Raw genomic sequence first — 26,258 nt, 5'->3', positions numbered from 1 at the left:
GCATTCTGGACTTTAAACATTTCTCTATTTTCTTTTTTGATGTGAAAGACGGCCTAAAATTTTTTTGTAAAGAAATGGGACTATAGTCCCTTGCATTAGTTTCTGTTGACGAGGATAAGGAGGAAAGTGAAAATCAAATGGTCTAATGGGTCATGGGATAGTGCCAGTACAGGCACGTACTTTGACTTTGCTTGCCTACTGTCGCAATTTGTGTTAGAGCCTGGAGTGGAAAAGGGGGTGAAGGGAGATAATATATGGACCGCCTGACATCGGCCAGCAACTGTGCTTAACAGTTTACACATGGCTTCTCATTTATAAAAAGTTAAGCAATATATAAGGAAAAAATCTCAACCAAAAGAAATCTTACTCTTTCTTCCTCCCTGCTAAATCTACAGATTCTTGTCTGTCTTAATAAGAGATAACATTTCTAGTATGAAAGAGAAACCTGGTTTCTTCATTTTTTTTTTTTCTCAGTAGTCACTGTTTTAAGTCTCAAAATGAAGGGAGTCCAGTGGTAAATGGCAGCCCAGGAGAGAATGCCGCTTTTATATAGCTTATACTCTTTGCAGGTCAGATGGGAATAGCTAAGAGAAGCTTAAAAAAAAAAAAAAAAAAAAAAAAAGAGGTAAGGAAAATTAACAAGTACTCTGAATACTCATAGTTTTCAACTGATTTGATAAAAACCATTTAATGAATTGAAATATAAACACAAAACTTTAATTCTAAATACTGTAGATAGAGGAAAAAAAGGTAACATCATCATGACTCTTCTCAGACTAAACCAAACTTAGGAGTAATCTCCTAAAAAATTACTTATCAAGTCCTTTATATCATTTAAAAACATTAAATTTGGCATGGCTGCCTATTGGAGGTATGCTATATATCTGTTAAGTGATAAAGGAAATGTTAAGATCAGATACCATACTGAGTTGTTAACACCAAGTATTTTGTATAAATACTTCAGTCAATTCTGTCCCAAATTAGTTTTGATTTAAAAGCTGCTCTAGGGACCCCTCAGTGCTGTAGTTGGTTGGGCAGCTGCCTCTTGGTTTCTGCTTGGCGGTAATCTCAGGGTCCTGAGATCAGGGTTGTGAGATTGAGCCCCATGTGGCCCTCCAGCCTTAACCCGCTCTCAACATGGAGTCTGCTTAAGACTCCGTCTGCACACAGTCCCTCACCCCGTTCTTGTGCATGCTGCTCTCTAAAATAAACAAATAAATCTTTTAAAAAGCTACCCTAGACATTATACATAAGTCAAATATCCAGTCATATAATTTTAATATTTTCTATTTTTATCCAATAAAGCATGGATAACATGAGTAACATTTCCAATCAAAAAAATTATTCTTTCTAATGTGAATTAACCAGTAATTTCAAATTTTAGATGTTCACAAACTACTTGAGAGCAGAAAATACAATCATTTATCTTTGGATCTTTCTTGAGCTTATTATAGGGCTTATGCTTACAAATAGCTCTAGAGCCAACCTGAATGATGAGGAATTTAGATGAAGATTAGCCATGTGGATTAAAATACCCGATTGCCAGCAGGCCCGACTCTACGGGAAGTCTGTGTCTCCCAAAGCTGGCGAAGAACTTGCCTTGATCACTTCTGCTCACTTTTTTCCCTGTATGCTGACCAGTGATGGGGAGAACACCACTAAACATTCTGATGATTCATTATAAGTGTGCACGTCATCCTTGTACGCTGATTTTTATGTGGCAAAGTCTTAATAGTCTCCCACACCAAAAGTCATATTTGAAATTCAAGACATTAACAATCTGAAGCAGACTTAGCTGTGAAGCAGGATACTGAGAATAAATAGATGAAATTCTAGATATTTCTAAGGAGGATCCAGCTACTTAATAGCCACTGAGGTCTTCAGTGAATAGGTGTGAATATTTCAGTGCAGTCCAACCTGAACTGAAAAGCAGTTCTTACTTCCAAATTTAAGTACCGCCTGTGCGGTACTTATTTTTTATTTATTAGTCCAGAATGTTACTATGATTGGGATCTTGAAAAAACATTCTCTTTTTCTTGGGCATGTTCTTTAGCAAAAGGCACTTAGGAAGGGGAGCCTAGAGAAAGGAACTTATGCTTGGAAGCCATAAAGTTGAGATGTCCTGTTTTTCACCTCACAAGAGGCGCAGTTGGGCTGAAGATAGTTGAGTAAGTCCATTTCTCTGCCAAAGTTAAGATGATGAACCATGGGTAAACCCTGGCAAAATTCTATTCGCTCACTGAAAAGCTGTTAGTATTTGGTTATTGAGGATACTCCAAATCGTTTTCCTCACAACTTGGACCCATTCTCTTTGAGGGGCAAGTGCAGCTCCTGTGACGAGGGTTACAGTGAGCTCTGTGGCTGCACCAACACTTCTGAGGGCCTTGAGGGCCGTACTGGCCTGACCTGCATTCTGTGAGGGTAAAAAATAAAAATAAAAGCAATTCAAATGTCCTTTTTTATCACAAAGTCTTTTTACTACTAGTTCTTGGAACTGAATAGGATAATGATAGACTTGTAAAAAAATTCTGGTTAACCGTGTAGAATCTTTTTCCCGTGCTAGAACGTTGTATAATAACAGTAAGGACTTTAATGGAAAACAGGAGGAAGCTGGGAGTGTCAAGGAAGTTAGTGACAAAATTGAAAAAAGGAGAAGGCAGGACAGCAACGTGGATTTTTAAAGTGCCTTCTCAGAATTAGATTATTCAATAGAGCTTATAGCAGCAGCATTCTGAGGGACCCAGGGAAAATGGATTAGTTGTCCTGAGGTCAGAACAAGGCAACACTCACTCAGAATACACAATATATGAAATTTGTCTTTAGGTTGAAAACACAATTATTTGAGCTCATGTTGTTGAAAATGAAATGGCTTTAAATTCAACTCTTTCATCTCTTAAAATATGTCAAAAGGGCCATAGATCCCCTGTGTACCTAACTCCACAAAATCCTGCTATATGTACTAAAGGGATATAACTATCTTTAAATTGAATTGCATTGAGATTGCAACTCGTAGAGAAATAAAGCAAAGGGATAAAAAGTGTCAGCTTTATGAAAATAACTAAACATGGACTAAAGGGGTAATGCAAACATCACACCCCAGCTTGGGGGCTTGGTATTAGTCTGAAATCCAGCAAAGAATTAGCAGAGAATTAGCAGGTTCTGTCTCTGAAGGATTGTGAGTTGAGGGAAAAAGTCCCACCCAGTCCAGCCTGTGGAAACAGAAAATGCATTCATATTTCCCAGTCACTAAGGCAAGACTAGAAATTAACTCAATTTACCAATATTTAAGGACCAGAGGAATTTAACTTGCAATAATAACAGTTACCGAGCTCTACGCGATTCACAAATAGGTTCCTGATGATTTCAGTTGGTCCTAACAAACACTTGTGAGGTGGGCAAGGCCGTGAGAGAAGTTCTTTCATTCTAGAGACAGATAAACTGAAGTTTTCTATGCCTTAAGAAAACTTAAATGTTATATCCCAGGTACGGGCGCCTGGGTGGCTCAGTGGGTTGAAGCCTCTGCCTTCGGCTCAGGTCATGATCTCAGGGTCCTGAAATCAGAAGCCCCACTTCGGGTTCTCTGCTTGGCGGGGAGCCTGCTTCCTCTTCTCTCTCTGCCTACTTCTCAGCCTACTTGTGATCTCGGTCTATCAAATAAATAAATAAAATCTTAAAGGAAAAAAAAATGTTATATCCCAGGTAAATGGCTGAGCTGGATTTTTAAGTTCTCATCTACTGCTCATTCGTCATTCTGCATAACTATGTAGAAAGACAAGGTATCAAGTAAATATATAGAAGGAAGTCCAAATAAGCAATCAGAAAGCTGGGGTGCCTGGGTGGCTCAGTGGGTCAAGCAGTGGACTTTTGCTTTCGGCTCAGGTCATGACCTCAGGATCATGAGAGGGAGCCCCAAGTCAGGCTTCATGCTCAGCGGGGAGTCAGCTTGAGATTCTCTCCCTCCCTGCCCCTCCCCCTGCTCCATACATGTGTTCTCTCTCTCTCTCTCTCTCTAAAATAAATAAATAAAATCTTTTAAAAATAATTTAAAATTAAAAAAAAAAAGAAATTGGAGAGCCATAAAGTGGATAATGAAGAAAGAATTATATATGCATAGGGGTGTGTGTGTGTATATGTGTGTGTGTGTATGTATATACATATATATATAAATTATAAATAGGAAGATACAGGTACTAGAATAAATTTTGTTAAACATTTCCTTATTGCCTCAAAATTCTCTTTGCTGGGTTGGAGATTCAACCTAAATTTATCATGAGCAGTTGGGGTTTTTTTCCCTCTCTTGGACAATGAAGATTGGTTAAGAGGCAGATTAACTCTCTTGTCTCAATTAATTAACTAATTTATTCACTAGATTTTAAACTATTCACTAGTTTACTCACAAGATTTTAAATATAATGTAAATGGAGACTTAGAAATCAATTTTGCAATTAGTTGTTTTTAGTGATTACGAAGGAGTACATTCAATTCCTTCCTAAATGAGGGTAAAACAGGTAGGTAAAAGCAGCTTTGGAGGAGATGCAAATGTTGCTCTGAAATGAATCTCTTCTTTAAAACTTCAGACTTTATAAAAGTAAAAAGATATTCTGTGTTATTTCGAATTTAAACTAACACATCCACCTCTGCCCAGTGTGTGGGAGGATTACTTAGTTTGGTGGTAAGACCGAGTGTTCTTGTTTGAAAAGGAGTTATGAATCAGGATCTCTCCTGAGCAGTTCAGAATCTGATTTTAATTTATAAAAATACCACATTTTCATGTTAATAACGATGTGTATTTAAGACATCTGTTTGAATGTCTGCAAATGTTAATTTACCAAGAGGGTGGGGAAATAATCCAATAAAAAGTTGTTACATTCTTTTATGAATTAACATTATGGCTGTTTAATAGGTCCTTTACCAGAGTTCAAATTAAAATGAGGTCTTTTATCTTTATAGTGCCTGCATAGACACAGCTGCTCACAGTTAATATCACAGATGAACTGTGCCTAATTGAAAATAAAAATGCAAATAAAAGACCCTGTAGTGCATCTGTGGAGGTTGTGGGTACCCTCAAAGAGCCCATGACAAGAGGGGCCTTGCGGTGCCCACTGAGAATGGACACATTAATACACATGATCCACTGTCACGTGGTAATTTACTTGTCGATGAAAGAGCCTATGTGATACAGGAATTTAGGAATTCCATAGAGTGAGGTTTTAATTCCAGCCTATGAATCAGCTCTCTTGGTTTGGTGGCTAGTGTTAAGCTACTTCTAGTGCAGCCCACTAGAATTTTCTGCAAAAATGAAAATGTTCTCTACTGCACCATCAAATACTGTAGTCACTAGCTCAGTGTGGCCACTGAGCATGTAATGTGTGACTGAGGTGAATTTTAAATTAAACCAAATTTAAATTAAATAGCCACCTGTGGTTAATGGACAAGACATATTAGGCAGTGAAAACAGATAACCAAAAGCAATTCCTATTTCTTTCCCTTGAGAGGTAACTTAGTGGGGATGTTAAAACATGACTCTGGATCCAGATTCTCTGTTTCAAATCTCTACTCTATCATTACTAGCTGTGTAACCTTGGGCAAGCTCTTAATTCTTTTATTCTTTAGTTCCTTCACCTATAAAATGGAAATGGTGATGATTGGAAAGCATAAATTAAAATGCCTGGCACATAACATGCATTCAAAAAACACTGGTGGTTTTCTTCAATATTTAGTTGAAACCACAAATGCTATAAGGACTCTGTCTTTAGTGAGCATTTCATTGGTGATATGGGTACTGTGGCTTTACCAACGTGTCATGTAGATGTTTATTCTGACATAACTTTGTTTAGATATGCAAGTTTCAAGTACTTTTGTCTACCATGACTCCATGAAGAATGCTGAGAAGAGAAGCCAGAATTCCTTCAACAAATATTTGCTAAAGACTATCATGTGTTAGACCTTGTTCTAAAAGACAAATAAAAGGCTAATAAACACTGATTCAACTCACAAGCTTACAGTAGAGTGAAACGCAAGGATTAGATATTTAAATAAAGGAACTTTGCAAAAAAGCAATGTCCAGACCAATAAGCTCCTGAGTTGGAAGATCCCATAAGGTGACAAGTCAAGATTCCTAACCTTTTAACCTTATTCTAAAAGTCTATAAAAAGGGAAGAAAAAATGCTAGGTAATGATATAACACTCTTGATGAGCTACTAGAGGTTCCTTATTCTGGCCAAAATATAGATATTCACACATACAGTATTTGCCACTAATAGCATCACCCAAAATCTGCAACCAGATTGCCTGGGTTCAAATCTTGGTTCTGCCACTTACTACTTTTCTGTGCTTCAGTTTCTTCATCTGTCCAATAGGAATAAAATTAGCAACAACCTCAAAAAGTGGTCAAATGAATGCAAGCAAAGTGTTTAAGATGGGATGAGGCATTGAAAAAAATAGCTTTTATTGCTATTTCTTAGAATTAAGGTGAGGTGGGGGAGATGGTACTGGGCAAGAAGCACTCTCCTATATCCTGGAAGGTTACTGTGTTTTTCTCAGAATTATTGAGTTTCCAAGTTAAAGAATCATAGATTAGGCCTGGAAATGATCTTAGTAATACATAACCTCAACCTTTCTTTTTGGTAATGAAGAAAGTAAATTCTAATATTAAATGCTCTACTTTGGGTCAAAATCTGTGGCAAGGAGAGTCCTTTAGAGCTATTGTGAAATGTATAAAACGTTTTCATCTAGTAAGGTTCCATTAAGGTAAATAGCAAGAGATGAGTCAATTCAATCCACTTTCTCCTCTTTTTAAGACAGTCCCTGAAGATTTAGGACTTTATATTCTAGGTCATTCTTCTTGGGGGTGGAAAGGACAATAAAAGATAAGTCTCAATTTACAATGAATAGGTGGGAACTTGATTCTCAAGAATACTATCTAGATTGTGCCATAATTACCTTAATTTTAGTTATATCTCTGAATACCTTTTGTGATCAGGGTGTTTAACTGCATCACTCTGAGGTACTTACAATGTGTCCTCTCTTAGTCGTGGTGCTGGTTTGAGATGCCTGAAATGCAAAAGCTCATACCACAATTAATCATACTAAGGGAAGGTGAAAAACAGTGGTAAGGCTTTGTTCTCTAATTGAATAATGTTTTTACATGGAAATATCTAAATACCTCTGGATAACCCATGAATCAGAGGAATGTCATAAGGTGCTTTGGTTCCCACCAGCATCACATCTGGCTCTGGTATTCTCAGGTGGACAGATGCATTTTCCAGCTACTGGGTGGCAGAAGCTTTGTCAATCACAAACAGAAAGTTGATGGCAATTGTCTTCAAACATTCCAGGTGAACACTCTACCAAGGAAAGAGAAAAGCTGAAAATTTAATCCTTTGAGCTTTCACTGATGCACCTAAAGTGAGATTAAAGATAACAGTTTCCTCAAGATAAGTCCCAAGTAGAAAGTGGGGTGGTAACATGATATTTATTGGTCAGAAGGAGAGAGGGAGTTTTAGAATTCTCAGAAAGAAGCTGCACTGTATACATGACTTCACATCAGGTCTTAAAATGGATTTATTTCGACAATAGTTTGTATCTGTTACAATGTGTGTTCTTGAAGATAGGAATTTGAGGAAGGAGACTGATTCTACTAGCTAAGTGTATTTTAATATTTTTTCCTTAAAATGTTATTTATTGTCTATCTCCTCAGAAGACTGTAAGCTCCATGTTTTCTGCTACATTCCCAAGTTTTAATGCAGAAACAGACACATAACAAGTGCACATTATTGGATCACTAAATAATAAATGAATAAAAGATGGACAAGAAATATTATATGTGGGGCACCTGGGTGGCTCAGATGGTTAAGCGTCTGCCTTCGGCTCAGGTCATGATCCCAGGGTTCTAGGATCAAGCCCCGCATCAGGCTCCCTGCTCAGCAGGAAGCCTGCTTCTCCCTCTCCCTCTCCTGATGCTTGTGTTACCTCTCTCGCTGTCTCTCTCTCTCTGTCATATAAATAAATAAAATTTTTAAAAAAAGAAATATTATATGTAAGACTCTAGTGACATATGTGGATATGATGTGGGACTAATATATAAATCTTTTTTAAAGACAATAACCTTGGTTCACATAAAGTCAAATTATCACTATCATTATATCATCACCATAGTTGTTGTAATCATATGCACAAGAGTGTACATAATACAGAGGAAATTTGGACTTAGAGTTGTTTACTGAGAACTGTACAGTTTGGCGCTGTTTTAAATTAGGCTGATTCGTCTTCTAGGATTTTATAATATTTTATATTAAACTGAGTAGCCCAAATTCCCACCTCTATCTCTTTGTCGACATTTATGGCTGCCACTACTTTCTTGTGATAAATGGCTATTTCACATTTTTAAATATTTTTTTCATAAAGACCTTGTATTTATTTGAATACCATTGAACTCAATGCAGTCTTTTAAAAACATTTAGTAACATATTTTTCATTCAGAGGGAACTTCTTAGACCATTGAAGACTAACAGCTTAGAGATGTTTCAAGATATTAAACAACTTCATTTATGGGAGGCAAAACATTTTGACCAATCAGCAACAAAACCAGAAACAACCACGATATTGGCACAGAATGAGTTCCTGTATCCTTAATGTCCAAGTCCAAAGTTTAGGTGATTATTCCATGTTTTCAATTTGAGTTTACATTTTTGCCCTCTGAATAAAAGATCTCATAGTCATGCAGAATTCCTACATGCCTAACAATGCCCTACCTCTACCTTTATCACTCTGGCTGCCATGGAAACCTGCTGGGCAAATGCACTGTCCACTCGTTGAATCACAACTGGCTCCGTTTTTGCTGTCACAGATGTGGCCACAATTCAAGCCATAAAATCCAGGAAGGCACACTAGAAAATGGAAATGTCAAAAGGCTATTTTGGTTTTAAGAATGAGTTAAAGGGAAAATTAAAAGACCTGCTCTGGTCTTCCCTCCACACCCAGAACCAAAGAAAAAGATGAGAACAAAGAATTAGAAAACAAAACAAAAAAAATTATTTGGACACAAATACTGACAATAATTTAGTCATATAGGTAAATGAATATATGAAATGCCTTTCTCTACAAGTAGCCTAGGAAAAAAACATAAGAAAATTAAAACATCCTCAAGTAGATATAATTTGGTATGATGTGCTGCAGTCTTACAAAGACTTCACCAAAACCCTCTAATACCCTAAACACCTAAAATGATGTTTTCGAACTTCAGATTCAGGCTAAATTTAATGAGAATGGTTTTTCAATTAAATTCTTGAGGTAAATAAGATTATCTGTGGAAAGTGATTCATACAGCTCTTGATAGCTGAAGTCCTGCGAATGTATGACAAAGGAGGGTATGAGGAAAGCAGGGGAGGGAAAGAAGAAGGAGAAAGGGAATAGAAAACAGAATATAATGTATATATAATATATAGTAGATTAGCATATTATGAGGAATTAAATTTTAAATTCAGTATTTGGAAAATTTCCTTAGATGGCCCATAAAGTTCAACATAGAATTGTTTTTTAGGACTTCTACTACTATGCTGAACAGCAGTGGTGAGAGTAGACATCCCTGCCTTGTTCCTGACCTTACGGGAAAAGCTGTTAGTTTTTCCTCATTGAGAATGATATTTGCCGAGGGTTTTTCAGCAGACAATGAAAAGAAATAAAAGGCATTAAAACTGGCAAAGAAGTCAAACTCTTTGCAGATGATATGATACTTTATGTGGAAAACCCAAAAGACTCCACTCCAAAACTACTAGAACTCATACAGTAATTCAGTAAATTGTCAGGATATAAAATCAATGCTCAGAAATCAGTTGCATTTCTGTAAACTAACAATGAATTAGAAAGAAGAAAGAGAAATTAAGGTGTCAACCCCATTTGCAATTACACCCCAAACCATAAGATACCTAGGAATCAATCTAACCAAAGAGGCAAAGGATCTGTACTCAGAGAACTACAGAATACTCATGAAAGAAATGAGAAAGACCCAAAGAAATGGAAAAAAATTCCATGCGCATGGATTGGAAGAACAAATACTGTGAAAATATGTATGCTACCTAGAGTAATCTACACATTTAATGCAATCCCTATCAAATACCATCAACTTTTTTCACAGAAATGGAACAAATAATCCTAAAATTTGTATGGAACCAGAAAAACCCTGAATAGCCAGAAGAATGTTGAAAAGAAATGTGGTCACATCACAGTTTTGGACTTCAAGCTCTATTACAAAACTGTAATCATCAAGACAGCTGGTGCAGCCACTCTAAAAGAATTCTCTGGAAAAATACCTAGTAGTGCAATTGCTGGGTCATAATGTAGCTCTGTTTTCAACTTATTGAGGAACCTCCATACTATTTTCCAGAGAGGCTGCACAGTTTGCATTCCCACCAACAGTGTACGAGGGTTTCCCTTTCTCTGCATTCTCACCAACATCTATTGTTTCCAGAGTTGTTAATTTTAGCCATTCTTACCAGTATGAGTTTTTTGTGGTTTTGATTTCTATTTTCCTGATAATGACTGATATTGAGCATATTTTTATGTGTCTATTAGCCATTTGTATGTCTTCTTTGGAGAAACGTCTTTTACTTCTTCTGCCTATTTCTTGACTGGATTTTTTTGTTTGTTCGTTTGTTTGTTTCTTGGGTGTTGAGTTTGATTAGTTCTTGTTCTTTCTTTTATTTATGTAGTGTATCACACTGATTGATTTGTGGATGTTGAACCACCCTTGCAGCTCAGGAATAAATCCTATTTGGTCATGGTGAGTAATCTTTTTAATGTACTGTTGGATCCTATTAGGTAACATCTTGTTGAGAAGTTTTACATCCATGTTCATTAGGGATATTTGTCTCCTTGTTAGTGTGGTCTTAGTCTGGTTTGGGGATTAAGGTAATGCTGGCCTCATAGAATGAGTTTTGAAGTTTTCCTTCCAAAATCAACTATCCTTTATCTCCTTTATTTTAATTATATATAAAACTAAGCTCATGACCCAGCAATTGCACTACTGGGTATTTACCCTAAAGATGCAAATGTAGTGATCCAAAGGGGCACATGCACCCGAATGTTTATAGCAGCAATGTCCACAATAGCCAAACTATGGAAAGAACCTAGATGTCCATCAACAGATGAATGGATAAGGAAGATGTGGTATATATATACAATGGAATACTATGCAGCCATCAAAAGAAATGAAATCTTGCCATTTGCGACAACATGGATGGAACTAGAGCATATCATGCTTAGCGAAATAAGTCAAGCAGAGAAAGACAACTATCATATGATCTTCCTGATATGAGGAAGTGGTGATGCAACATGGGGGCTTAAGTGGGTAGGAGAAGAATCAATGAAACAAGATGGGATTGGGAGGGAGACAAACCATAAGTGACTCTTAATCTCACAAAACAAACTGAGGGTTGCTGGGGGGAGGGGGGTTGGGAGAAGGGGGGTGGGGTTATGGACATTGGGGAGGGTATGTGCTTTGGTGAGTGCTGTGAAGTGTGTAAACCTGGCGATTCACAGACCTGTACCCCTGGGGATAAAAATATATGTTTATAAAAAATAAAAAATTTAAAAAAAAACTAAGCTCATAAATGTTGCTTTGCTCAACTTCTCTATTTCTCTAAATAATACTATTATTCTTCTAGGCCCTCTGGCTTAGAACTTTAGAACCATCTTTAATTCCTTCATTTTCCTGATCTCCATCCAAATCAATTGCCTAATACAGACAGTTGTTTTTCCATAATCTTCTGCTCATTAATTCCCATTTTTATCCCAGTCTACATTTTTAAAATCCTAGACTATCATTATAACTTCCTACATAGACACTACTGATAACTGTTTTTTCCAATAATCCATAAATGTACACACTTTCACTTTGTTTCACTAGAGTGATGTCTCTTGTCTGCTGAAAATCTTCCTTGATAACCCACTGAATGTAAGATGAAACATATCTTGTACTGTTTTTTCCTCTCTTGTACTGTTACTCCAATTGTGAAAACAAAACAAACAAAAACCACAAGATGTTTGGCTCCATACTTTCTGACCCAAGAAACCTCAGAGTAGTTGGCAAGAATCTAAACCTCAAAAGGTTTAATAAGATTTATTCCTATGAAATATGTTTGCCAGGGCCTAAAAACAAGTTGAAAGACATGGGAACAATTTTAAACATTAATATTATTTCAGAAGCTTAAAAAATTCTTTTCTTCTAAATGATATTTTTCAAGCTTTTGCACATGCCTCACTGCTAAATGCTTACATGTATCTTCTTATTTAGTCCTGATGATAATCTATTAGTGGAGGTGTTATTCTTAGCCCTATTCTACATTTGTTGAAATTGAAACTTACAGAAGTTAATAATAGTTTATACACCTTTATAAGACAGATTTAGGCCTTATATAACTAACTCTAGAGCCTAAGCTCTCACATCTTCATTTGTTAACTTTTTTGTCCATCAGGGATACTTGATGCCTATAACAAATTATTGTATAATTCCTCCTTTTTCTAATTTCAGATGAAAATATTGAGTCCAAATAAAGAAGTGATATAAATATGTTTAAGGAGAACCTGAAAGCAGACATTTCAGAATTAAGCCTAAATTCACATGAAATAAGCAGCTTCCTTGTCTATATTTTACATAGAGGCAGCCAGAAAAAGGAGAATAACTTTGTTCAAAAAGCATGGCAGCTGACTTCTCTGCCTATGTATACTCCAGATGCTCATGGAATCACAGAATTGGTTTTTGGACAAGAGTTACAATGAACAAGTTCAATTACTGATTATGGCATTTGTCAGCATCTAGAACTTAAATTAGAGATATGAAATCCATTGTAAAAATATACATTAAATCATTAACAGTTTACCTAATTTTATATAATGTGAAAATATTATTTTTATGATTTAAAGCACTTTTTAAAGCTTAAAACTTGTCAACACCTTAATATGCCCACTCATTATTTCTGTTTTCCACATTCACAGTCCCTTCCATGGTAAACTCGGAGGCACAGCTTCCAGAAAACCTATTGCAAATTCCATCGTTCTGACATCAGCAGTTAAAATGGCAGACTGGGTCATAATAACCAGGAGAACATTCTGAAAAACAAACCACCAAAGCATTAGTTCTAGTTAAGACAAGTGAATTTGTTGTAATGAGTTTAAAGACAGATAGAAACAGTAGAATTGATCAAAGAATAAAAGCAGACAAATCATTAGCTGACCTAATCAAAACAAAAGCATAAATACACGCAAATTTTTTCTTTTTTTTAATGTGGAATAACGGGACACCTGGGTAGCTTAGTTGGCTAAACGTCTGCCTTTGGCTCAGGTCATGATCCTTGTGTCCTGGGATAGAGTCCCATAACAGGCTCCTTTCTCAGTGGGGAGACTGCTTCTCCCTCTGCCTGTCACTCCCCCTGCTTGTGCTCTCTCTCTTTCTCACTCACTCTCTCTGACAAATAAATAAATAAATCTTTTTAAAAATGTGGATTGACCATCAAAAATAATAAATACAAAGAGCATAATATAAATACGTATAAAAACCTAAATGAAATGGAAAAGTTATAAAAGATAGCTTATTTGAGACAGAAAACTTAGATAAGATAATTATAATACAAAAACAATAAAGAAAATAGTAAATAGTTTCTGAATTAAAACAACAGCAACAAAAATCCCACCAGTCCTAGGTTTCACATGGAATTCTATAAACCTCTGCAGATAAGATTGTCATCTTACTATATATCTTATTACAGAGCACTGAAAAGGAAGAGAAATTTCAAATACATTTTATTGAGTATAACATCAATTTCCAAACTTGGCAAAATACATAAAACTAGAGCCTAATTTTACCTATGACATTGATGCCAACTCATAGAAAATATAAATATACAGAAACCAACAACATATTATATCATGACTATCATGAAATAGTAGTATTTGTTCCAAGAATGTAAGGTCATTCAACATTAGAAAATTCATTAATAAATCCATCATATTTATCAGGCTAAAGAGAAAAATCAAATTATTAATTCTGTAGATGTAGAAAATACATTTGAAGAAAAATTCATGAGGTTCCTGGGTGGTGCAGTTATTTAAATGCCAACTCTTTGTGTTAGTGGAACATGATCGTGGGGTCCTGGGATTAAGCCCCACATGAAGCTCCATGCTCAGTGTGGAGTCTGATAAAGATTCTCTCTCTCTCTTTCCTTTCTCTCTGCACCTCCCTCTCATGGTCTCTCTCTCTCTCTCTCTGAAATAAATAAGTCTTTAAAAAGGAAAAGAAGAAGAAATTCATTTAAAAATTCAGTAAAATCCCTGAACAAACTAGAAAATTAATAGCTTATCTCAATATGAGTATTAAAACCCAGCATTTTACTTAATGGGAAACAAAAATATTGAACAAATAAACAGACCATGTTTGTCCTTGAATAAGTTTAGTTAATATCATAAATATGTTAATTCTCCCCAAGAGAGTAAATAGAAAGGACAATAAAACAATAAAAAATACTTAATTATTTTTTGCATCTAGAAATTTAATTATAAAATTCATTTAGTAGGACAAATGAACAAAAGTAAAGTCAGGAAATTTCTGAAAAAGAAGAGAAATGAAGGGTGGTTAGCTCTGTCAGTATCAAATACATATAATAAAGACATAATAAAAAAATATTTCTTTTGCATATAAATAAACAGACCAATAAAACAGAACATCCATAACTATACTTAATTGCAAATACATTTTTAGTATTTGATGAAGTCTGCCTCTCAAATCAGTGGGGAAGATAGACTTGTAAAAACTTTATTATGGTAACTGAAAAGCCATATAAGCCATATAAAGGGAAAATGGATCTATTCCTTACACCATATACCAAGAAAAACACTTAACATTGATCAGAAAGTTAAATGTCAAGAATGATATCATACAAGTATTAAAAGAAAACATTAAAAAATTCCTAAAAAACTTGAAAATGGGAAATATATTTCTAATTATGACTCAAAATTTTTAAAAATTAGAGGGAAAAAAGATTCATTTTATTACAAGCAACAACAAACTTCAAATCATGGAGAATCTATAATCCAAAGATCCTCCTAATAAACCATATCCTCTGGGATTCACACTCCTGTGCTGCCCATCCTGCATGGAATCTGGGTTGATCCTACGACTTGCTTTATCCAATAGGATGTGGTGGAAATGATTTTACATCATTTTCAAGCCTTAGGAAGACCTGATGACTTCTGCTTCACAAAATCAGCAATTACCTAAAAAAACCCAGTTATCCTGTTGGAGAAAAAGGCCATATAAGGGAAGGTGGAACTGTATCATTGGACTAACGTTCTTATAAGATAAGACATGAGAGAGCTTTCACACTCCTTCTGTCTGCCATGAGAGGATAAAAATGAGAGGAAGGTCATATGCAAATCAGAAAAGAGGGCTTTCCCCAAGAACCAAATTGGCCAGAACTTTAATGTTAGATTTCCCAGACTTCATAACTATAAAAATAATTTTTAAATCACCTCATTTGTAATATTCTGTTAGCAGTCCGAGTTGACTATTACAAGGAGAAAGAATCCACATGGAGGAACAACGAGGTGGCAGATGCATAAAAAGAGGTTATCTTCTCTATTCCCACCCAGCTGAGCGTCCAAAGAGCTCCAGCCCCAGCTATTATCTGAGAGGAGAGTCACTCAGCTGAATCCAGTTAATCCTCAGAATTATGAGAGAATAATAAATTGTTTTAAGAGTCTAAGCATTTGGATGGTTTCTCATACATAGACAATAACCAATCAGGTGGCAAACATGCTATAGACTTAAAAAGACAAATAACAAATTTTCCCAAATTAAGGTGAATGATTCACAACAAAAACTTAATATCATATATGTGTGTATATATATATATATATATATACACACATGAACACAGAACTTCTAATATTAAAGAAGAAAAAGCCAACAACCTTATAGAAAAATGAGCTAAGGTTATTTATAGGAAAAAATGTAAAAGATCCCGATCCATTAAGGAAGGTGATAAAAATTTTCATAATAATAAAAATGAAATGAAATCCCCATTGATATAACATTTCCCACCAAAATTTTGATAACATAATCTTTTGATAAAGCTGTGAAGAAACAGGCATTCTATATATTTCCTGTGAGTAAGCAAAATGGCACAAGCCCACATGGAGAATTTTATAATATGTTGCAAAATTATATTTGTATTTACCCAATGACTCAGCAACTCTTCCATATGTTTGAAATGTTCCATATTGACAGTTTAAGTGATAGAATCAAAAGCTAAAATATCTCATATTCCAAAATACCAGAGAATTACCCAACTCGGAATTTTTTAAAAAATATGAACATGATGGTTCTATATTTAAAGTACTGCTGTTATTCTGATCTAGTAATCTTAAATATCACAAAGTTGGTAAAAGCAGTTTTCCACATAGGGTGTCTGGTGGCTCTGTCAGTTAAGAGTATGACTCTTGATTTCAGCTCAGATCTAGGTCTTAAGGTCATGAGTTTAAGCCCCGCATTAAGCTCCACGCTAGGCATGAAGCCTACTTAAAAAAAAAAAAAAAAAAGCTGTTTTCCATAAATTAGGGAAAATACCCATGTTAAAAAATAATCCCTGAAAAACAATCTTCGATATTAGATTTAGAAGGGTTGTCATTTCAAAGTGTCTTTACCCTCACTTCCAGACGGGAAAACTGTATCATGGGAAGACTGATATTCCCAAAGGCATAGAGCATTGTTATCAGCAGTGCAGGAGTTAGCATATGGATCTAACCACTCTCAGGGCAAGGTACCATCTGATGACAGTCAAATTAATGGTAAAGGATGGTGGGTAATCACACCCATTGTGATGGTATGTTAGGGCCACAGAGATAAAGAGTGATAACCCCCATAGGTGAAGCCATTTAGGTGAAAGTTTTGTTGTTGTTGTTTTTTTTTTTTTAGAGCAAGACAAAAACTTTAATTAACAAATTAAATAATTTTACATAGGCTATTCTATGCCAAAAAATGCCCAGAGCTAATGTTAATTTATTTTAGCAGTAAAAGATTTTACTTTATTTTAATAAGATGTGTTTTTGATACTGGGTTTCAAAGTTTTGACCACTTTTTACTAAGATTTATATGTCTGTGACCATTATTAGTGTTCATGATTTATATCTGAGATAAAAAGCACCAGAACATAAAATAATAAACCACAAAAGGGTATAATTTCTGACAAAAATGCAAATAGATTACACCTAGATGCATACAATAGTAAAGATAGCATGAAACTATCATAGCTAGTGCCTTTCACATTAGAATTTCATGCACACACTCAACGTACACACACTCACATGTACACGCACTCACACATGCTTGTATTTAGAATATTTATCATGTAGGAAAAGAAGAGAAAGAAAATTCCAGGTCAAGAAAAAAGGAAAGGTATTACCAGAATCTAAACATTTTTGGCAGGCCGTCTAAACAGAAAGTGAACTATATATCCAGAATGAATGAAACTCCATAGAAACACATAATCCTTCCCATTAGAAAGTAAAGTTGTACTTCAATTACCATATACATATTTACAAAACTTTCATTAACATCAATCCCATTAAACAGCCCAGAAGCTGATCCTGAGTGGATTTTTTTCCACTCAGGGTACTCCAAGGTTAGGTGTCCACATAACAATCCTACCCACCCTCTGCCTCATCATCAGAACCCTTTCTCTCTATTCTGTCAAAATAAAATATAATAAAACATCATCTCCTACAATAGCATGCTCTAAATAGGTAGGATACTCTCCAGTGTTGCACAAAATAATCAATTGTGGTTCGGAAAGAAATGAGAATAACCACCAATATTTATCTTTATTCATTCTTTATCAATTTAAACCTTTATATATGTTTTATAATACACGTAATGTTATTTGAAAACACATGCATGTCACTTACAAATAAAAAAATATTCTTAGTGTTACATGAATAATTTTTTCTTTTTTTTTTTTAAGAGTTTTTTTATTGAGAGATCACTAGTAGGCAGAGAGGCAGGCAGGGGGTGGGGGAAGCAGACTTTGGGGCTCCATCCCAAAACTCTGGGATTATGACCTGAGCCGAAGGCGGAGGCTTAAGTCACTTAGCTACCCAGGCGCCCCTGAATAATTTTTCCTTAATGAAGTGAAGGTGGGAAACCTCTATTCCCAGAGTCCTCCTCTTTGCCCCTTGTAGCTGGGCCTACTCTTTTTTTTTTTTTTTTTTTTTAAGATTTTACTTATTTATTTGAGAGAGAGAGAAAGAGCCCACAGGCAGGGAGAGCAACAGAGGAAGTGGGAGAGGCAAACTCCCTGCTGAGCAGGAGGCCGGACGTGGGGCTCAGTCCCAGGACGCTGCTATTATGACTGGAGCCAAGGGTAGATGCTTAACCAACTGAGCCACCCAGGCACATCTAGCTGGGCCCACTCATAACATGAACTGACTCTAGCTGGGGCCCTGCATCTTCCATCCTGCCAGCCTCAATGTCTCTGTTGTGGTTGAGGGCCTTCTGTATCATGCCAAAAACTTCAAGGTCCAGCAAACCTGCCATCCACAAAGACTTCAGGCTTAAACAGAGCTGGAAGGAGAATGGGGTTTATGTCTCATAAAGACTCTTTCACATTAATTAATATTATTTCAATTACGTGGGGTTTTAAGGATTTTCATGTGTTATTTTGATAAGGTAACAAAAATTAATCAATATTAACATAACATTACTTGTATTGGAAATGGAGTCATAATTATAAACAGTTTTCATGAGTTTATTGGAAAATAACCTTTTCACAGGTCTTTGTTATATTTTATCAAACAATGGCAGTATGTCTTAGAATTTTATTGAATAAAAGAATGTGATAATCAACTTACCTTTTTCATAGTAATTTCCTGTCCATTCAAGACCACAGGTAAAACTTCTGTCCACAGGACTGCAAAGGCCACCATTTTTCAGGTAGATTTAGCTCAAAGTTTGGGCCATACATTGTTTGGGGGACATCCTACAGTAAAAATAAAATATACATATATATACACATATGTATGTATACAGACATGTATACATATTGGTATGTATACTTATATATACCAAACTGAGTAAAAATATCACCTGAACAAAAGTTTTTCTCTGTTTCAGGTGGAGTAATCATATCTAATAGCAAAAGCATAAGAAAATATTCAAATAAAAACAACTACTCAAAAGTTACCATAAGGTAACAAGGACGACCATTTGTTTGTTTTCAATCACACTATGTACTTTTATTGTGCGTATAACTATGTGCTTGGTATACTTTGGGAACTGGAGATGGCCTAGCGAACAGAGGTCAATCCCAGATTGGCATAGGAGCATTTTATATATTTAATCTCAAAGTTGATAAAGAAGACAGACAAGCAGCTTACTCCTTGATGACTTTGTGTTGAAATCTGAAAAGCACTTTAGCATATCATGGTGGGTGACACAGAAAAACCACTGTGAAGAAGGGGGTAAGATGCAAGGGAAAAAAGCCAATGAGACATAGCGAGGAGCCTTCATTGTCAGGAGAAAATGAATGAACAATGGGAAGTGCCCCAATAGGAGAATAAGCCCTACTCACCTTTAGTTGGTTTTTCCATGAGGAGTATGGGCCTAATAGAGCCAGCTAATATGATTTTTTTTTTTCAGGAAATTCAAAATCTACTTTATATGAAATCATTTAATCTTCGAAAATTGGCAACTAATTAAATTGCTTTATAGCACTGTGGAAGCCAAAACTGTATCAGCCAATTCAAACACATTTGTGGCTAGATTTGGCCAAAGGCCTGTCATTTATACTTTCTAGCTTATAGTATTTTTACATAATGATGTTTTCCACATGAATTATCTCATTTAATGCTCACAACTATCCCTCTGATGTGGGTAACAGTATTCTTATTTACACTTGAGAAAGCTGAAACTTAGAGATTTAATTCTTTCTCAGGCTTAAGTAGCCAGGAAAGATAAAAACCAAGATTCCAGTCTAGAACTTCTGACTTCTCATCAACCTTTCTTTCTATTCCAGCTAGAGGAAGAGACATTAGAGACTTTTTTTCTTATTTTCCCAAAGACATTTAATACGTAACAGAGCTCGTATTTGAATTCAATCTGTATGACACTTTCTTTTCTGCCTTTATTTGACTTAATGTAAGTACCAAATGAAAGTTTTAAATTCAGTTTATTTAAAAGACCATTACAGCTGTACAGATAATGGTGGAATTGCCACTAGATTTAAAATTTCAACCCACCAAAATAAAATAAAATAATAAAATACAATTTCAACCCATAAACCTCTCTGGGGTCCCACATCATGCTCTATTTTTTTCTCTTAACATTGGTTTATTCCCTTCTAACATACATATAACTCACTTATTAATTACGTTCATTGTTACTCTCTTCTCCACTAGAAAGCACGACTGGGATATTATGTATTTTATCCATATGTTCCGTATGTTTAAAACAGGCACTGGCATTAAAAAAGTATTTTTGAGTTGAGTGGATAAATGACTGAATATATCCAGAAATAGTCCGTATCTAGTAAAGCATATAAATGTTTCTCTCTCTCACCCTTTAACCCTTCTTTACCTAAAAGGTTAATATAGATACATAATACTGTGAAATTTACTTCTTCTATAAGTAAAATTTCCCAATATTTTTTAAATTAGTACATATAGTGCTGCATCATTGTTTTTTTATCAGCTGCATAGGACTTACTGCATCTAATAAGATTTATTTTACCACACCATTATTGATGAGCAAGTAAGTTGCTTAAAATATTTTGCCACTATGAACAACACTATAATGACCATCCTTATGGAAGTCTTTATCCATATATACCATTGTATCTGTGGGGTAAGTCATCAGAAAACTTTTTTAAAATAAAATAATATGGTTTCTAATTTGTGACGGATAGTATCAAATTTCCTTACAAAGAGATTTGCAAATTTAGTAAGAAGGATTACCAATGTGCCATTTTCTTTTGTCAAACTAGTATGTTATAAAAATCTAAAGATGGTTGTTGGGGAGTGGGGGTAAGGATAATGTGACTGGGTTATGGTCACTGGGAAGGGTATGTGCTATGGCGAGTGCAGTTAATTATGTAAACCCAAGGATTCACAGACCTGTACCTACCCCTGAAGCAAATAATGCATTATATGTTAATTAAAAAAAAAAAAAAACTAAAGACGTTATATACATGCAACTTTAATTTGGATTTCTTACATTATGCATGGTGCTAATCATCTTTTCACAAGATCTATGGGCATCATAGATTCTTTTCTTTCTAATACGTAGTAACTCCTAGTTTATTATAAATTTGGTATTTTTTTCTTCCATTTAAAACAAATTTTATACTTTTTATATGTGTTTAATGCCTTGAAGAATTTTTTTTTGTTTCTTTTAAGTCAAAACACAATTGATTATTTTTTTCTCTTTTATGAGTTCTGAATTGGTTCTGAATTTTTGTCAAGATTTATAATATGGCTTTCCAAAATAACTTTTAAAAATCTCAATGTATTTCTAGTACTCTTAGAGTTTTTTTTTTTTTAAGATTTTATTTATTTATTTGACAGAGAGAGATCACAAGTAGGCAGAGAGGCAGGCAGAGAGAGAGAGAGAGGAGGAAGCAGACTCCCTGCTGAGCAGAGAGCCCGATGCGGGACTCGATCCCAGGACCCTGAGATCATGACCTGAGCCGAAGGCAGCGGCTTAACCCACTGAGCCACCCAGGCACCCACTCTTAGAATTTTTGTCATTATCTCTAAGTACTTTATACACTTGGAAGTAATTTTGGTAAACCAAATTATTTTTACAAGAGTGACTTTTTATCTAGTTGCTGGTCATTTGACTTAACATAACTTATTAAATAATTCATATTTTCCTTCTGTTTTACTTTAGTCTTCCTCATTTTTACTTTATTTTTTTCACTTATTTTCATCATTTTTTATTTATTAACACAAATATTTTGGAATATAAATTTTCCTCTGTTTTCTGAATTAGCTCTACCTCATGGGATGTGAATGTCCTTACTACTGCTTTTAAATTTCTGAGATACTGGTTTTGTTTGCTCTTTTTGAGCCACTGATTATTTAAAAGGGAGATTTCAAAATGCTGATGCAGCACAATGTGGCTTTTTTTTCCCCCTGATAGGAAGTTAGTTTTGTTATTAGTTCTTATTTTACTACTTGTGATCATAGAATGCCATACATCATACTTTTTGGAATAGATGTACTTTTTTTTCAATTTTTGTGAATCTTTCATGGATATTTGAGAAATATAATTTTTATTTTAGGGAACAGAGTTTGGTTTACAACAATTAGATGTACCTTACTAATTATGTTCAAACTTCTATAAACTTATTTTTTCATGCATATGTGTATGCAGTTTTATGTGTATGTGTTAACATTAATGAATTAGTCTACTATTGATAAGCTCTTGCTGTCTATTTCTCTTTTTATTGCTTACAGCTTTTGCTTTATGAGTTTTAATACTGTTACTGCTTTTATACATATTCATTACACTTCAATCTTCACTGTCAATTTTATTCTCTATTATTATAAGTGTCCTTCCCAATAGTTCCTTGTTGCCATAAAACTTAACATTGTTTGATACTGATATCATGACCACTGTTTTATTTTTCTCACATGTGTTTTGTGTGGTTGTACCCATTTATTTACTATCATTTTATTTTGGAGTCTTTTTTTCTAAGCTAACATGGGTACTATTTCCCGTTGCTTTAAAGACTTTCTTCTTTGGTCTTTAGAAGTTTAATGCAGATTTCTTTAAGTTTATCCTGTTTGTCATTCACACAGCTTCTTGAATCTGTAGGTTTATATTTTTTGTCATGTTTAGGAAATTCCAACCATTTTTACTTTAAATATTTTTCAGCCCTATTCTTTTCCGCCTCCCCTCTGGGATTTGGATGACAAGAAAAAAGGTTACATCTTTTTTAATAGTTCCACAGGTCCAGGGTGTCTGGGTGGCTCAGTGGGTTAAAGCCTCTGCCTTTGGCTCAGATCCTGATCCCAGGGTCCTGGAATTGAGCCCCGCATTGGGCTCTCAGATCAGCAGGGAGCCTGCTTCCCTTCCTCTCTCTGCCTGCCTCTCTGCCTACCTGTGATCTCTGTCTGTCAAATAGATAAATAAAATCTTTTAAAAAATTAAAAAAAAAAAGTTCCACAGGTCCTTGAGGCCTGCTCTCTCCCTTTTTTGGTCATTTCTTTCCTTTTCCTGTCTATTGTTAAGATTGGGGAATTTTCTACTGTTTATCTTCAAATGCAGTGATCTGTCTGGCCTCTCCATTCTGCTATCAAGTCCATTCATTGAGTTAAGTTTGGCATGTATTTTTTTTCTTTTGATTATTGAATTTTCCAATTCTCAAGTTTCAATTTAGTTCTTCCTTATGCTTCTTAGTCTTTGTTTTATTCTTACTCTATTTTTCTATCTTTCTACTTAATCTCCCTCTCTTGTTTTGTCTTATTTCATTTTTCCCTTCCTTCACCTATGATCCTCTGTCTTGTTTCTCAAATTCTTCATATCAGTGAAATCATATGATCATATGATAATTGTCTTTCTCTGATTGACTTATTTCACTTAGCATAATACCTTCTAGTTCCATCCATATTGTTGCAAATGGCAAGATTTTATTTTTTCATGGCTGCATAATGTATGTATGTGCATGTATATACATACACACACACACACACACACACTCATACATACATTATTCTTTATCCATTCTTTATCCATTCATCTGTGGGTGGACATCTAGGCTCTTCCCATAGTTTGGTTATTGTAGACATTGCTGCTGTAAACATTGGGGTGCACATGCCCCTTCAGATCACTACATTTGTATTTTGGGGGTAAATACCAGTAGTGCAATTGCTGGGTCGTAGGGTAGCTCTATTTTCAACTTTTTGAGGAACTTCCATACTATTTTCCAGAGTGAGTACACCAGCTTGCATTCCTACCAACAGTGTAGGAGGTTTCCCCTTTCACTGCATCCTCACCAACATCTGTCATTTCCTGACTTGTTAATTGTAGCCATTCTGACTGGTGAATGGTGGTATCTCACTGTGGTTTTGATGCATATCTCTGATGCTGAGTGATGTTGAGCACTTTTTCATGTGTCTGTTGGTCATTTGGATGTCTTCTTTGCAGAAATGTCTGTTCATGTCTTCTGCCCATGTCTTGGTTTGTTCTTTGGGTGTTGCGTCTGATAACTTCTTTATAGATTTTGGATACTAGCCCTTTATCTGATATGTCATTTGTAAATATCCTCTCCCATTCTGTCAGTTTTCTTCTGGTTTTGTTAACTGTTTCCTTTGCTGTGCAAAGCTTTTGACCTTGATGAAATCTCAATAGTTCATTTTTCCCTTGCCTTTGGCAATGTTTCTAGGAAGAAGTTGCTGTGGCTGAAGTCAAAGAGGTTGTTGCCTGTGTTCTCCTCAAGGATTTTGATGAATTTCTGTCTCCCAATTAGTTCTTTCATCAATTTTGAGTCTATTTTTATGCATGGTGTAAGGAAATGGTCCAGTTTCATTCTTCTGCTTGGGGCTGTCCAATTTTTCCAACAGCATTTGTTGAAGAGACTTTTTTCCAAACTGGATATTCTTTCCTGTTTTTTCAAAATTAGTTGACCATAGAGTTGAGGGTCCACTTCTGGGTTCTCTATTCTGTTTCATTGATCTATGTGCCTGTTTTTGTGCCTGTACCATACTGTCTTGGTGATCACAACTTTGTAATAGAGCTTGAAGTCCAGAATTGTGATGCAATCACCTTTCTTTTCTTTTTCAACATTCTTCTGGCTATTCAGGGTATTTTCTGGTTCTGGTTCCATACAAATATTAGAATTACTTGTTCCATTTCTGTGGAAAAAAAGTTGATGATATTTTGATAGGGATTGCATTAAATGTGTAGATTACTCTAAGTAGCATAGATATTTTCATAATATTTGTTCAATCCATGAGCATGGAACGTTTTTTTTCATTTCTTGTGTCCTTCCCAATTTCTTTCATGAGTATTCTATAGTTTTCTGAGTGCAGATTCTTTGCCTCTTTGGTTAGATTTATTCCTAGGTATCTTATGGTTTTGGTGCAATCATAAATGGGATCAACTCCTTAATTTCTCTTTCATCTTCCTCATTGTTAGTGTATAGAAATGCAACTAATTTCTGTGCATTGATTTTATATCTTGCTACTTTACTGAATTATATGAGTTCTGGCAGTTTTGGGGTGGAGTCTTTTGGGATTTCCATATAAAGTATCATATCATCAGCAAAGAGTGAGAGTTTGACTTCTTCTTCACCAGTTTTTGTGCCTTTTATTTCTTTTTGCTGTCTGATTGCCAAGGCTAGGACTTCTAGTACTATGTTGAATAGCAGTGGTAATAGAGGAAATCTCTGCCATGTTCCTGATATTAGGGGAAAAGCTCTCAGTTTTTCCCCATTGCGAGTGATATTTGTTGTGGGTTTTTCATGCGTGACTTTTATGATATTGAAGTATGTACCCTCTATCTCTACACTGTGAAGAGTTTTAATCAAGAAAGGATGCTATACTTTGTCAAATGTTTTTTCTGCATCTATTGAGAGTATCATATGGTTCTTGTTCTTTCTTTCATTAATGTATCACATTGATTGATTTGCAGATGTTGAACCAAACTTGCTGCCAGGAATAAATTCCACTTGGTCATGGTGAATAATCCTTTTAATGTACTGTTGGATCCCATTGGCTAGTATTTTGGTAAGAATTTTTGCATCCATGTTCATCAGAGCTATTGGTCTGTAATTCTCCTTTTTGATGGGCTTTTTGTCTGGCTTTAGGATCAAGGTAATTCTGGACTCATAAAATGAGTTTGGAAGTTTTCCTTCCTTTTCTATTTTGGGGAAGAGTTTCAGAATAGGTATTAATTCTTCTTTAAATGTTAAAATTCCCCCTGGGAAGCCATCTAGCCCTGGGCTCTTTTTTGTTGGGAGATTTTTTATTACTGCTTCAATTTCCTTACTGGTTATGGGTCTGTTCAGGTTTTCTATTTCTTCCTGGTTCAGTTTTGGTAGTTTATATGTCTCTAGGAATGCATCCATTTCTTCCAGATTGTCTAATTCGCTGGCATATAGTTGCTTATAATATGTTCTTATAATTGTTTGTATATTTCTTCAGTATTGGTTATGATATCTCCTCTTTCATTCATGTTTTTATTAATGTGGGTCTATTCTCTTTCTTTTTTG

At 35.2% G+C, this 26,258-nt stretch overlaps 2 protein-coding genes across 2 annotated transcripts in view; both read right to left on the bottom strand.

The window, feature by feature from the left end:
• The window catches only part of LOC309869804 (uncharacterized protein), a 66,002-nt gene extending 48,000 nt beyond the window's left edge, over positions 1 to 18,002 (bottom strand). The window contains exons 1-2 of the mRNA XM_082741454.1: positions 13,300 to 18,002; positions 12,952 to 13,107 (exon numbers count right to left, since the gene is read on the bottom strand). The gene's annotated coding sequence lies outside the window, so the exon portion shown is untranslated. The remainder of the gene's footprint in view (positions 1 to 12,951; positions 13,108 to 13,299) is intronic.
• LOC309869809 (uncharacterized protein) overlaps positions 1,992 to 26,258 on the bottom strand; it is a 33,699-nt gene continuing 9,432 nt past the window's right edge. Inside the window, exons 4-6 of the mRNA XM_082741471.1 lie at positions 19,423 to 19,446; positions 19,280 to 19,332; positions 1,992 to 2,396 (exon numbers count right to left, since the gene is read on the bottom strand). Of these exons, the coding sequence (XP_082597597.1) occupies positions 2,262 to 2,396; positions 19,280 to 19,332; positions 19,423 to 19,446 (212 nt within the window). The 3' untranslated portion in view covers positions 1,992 to 2,261. The remainder of the gene's footprint in view (positions 2,397 to 19,279; positions 19,333 to 19,422; positions 19,447 to 26,258) is intronic.

The sequence above is a fragment of the Mustela nivalis genome (genome assembly GCF_964662115.1).
Source record: "Mustela nivalis genome assembly, chromosome: 1".
NCBI classification, from domain to species: Eukaryota; Metazoa; Chordata; class Mammalia; order Carnivora; family Mustelidae; genus Mustela; species Mustela nivalis.
This window is presented reverse-complemented; position numbering and strand designations above follow the sequence as displayed.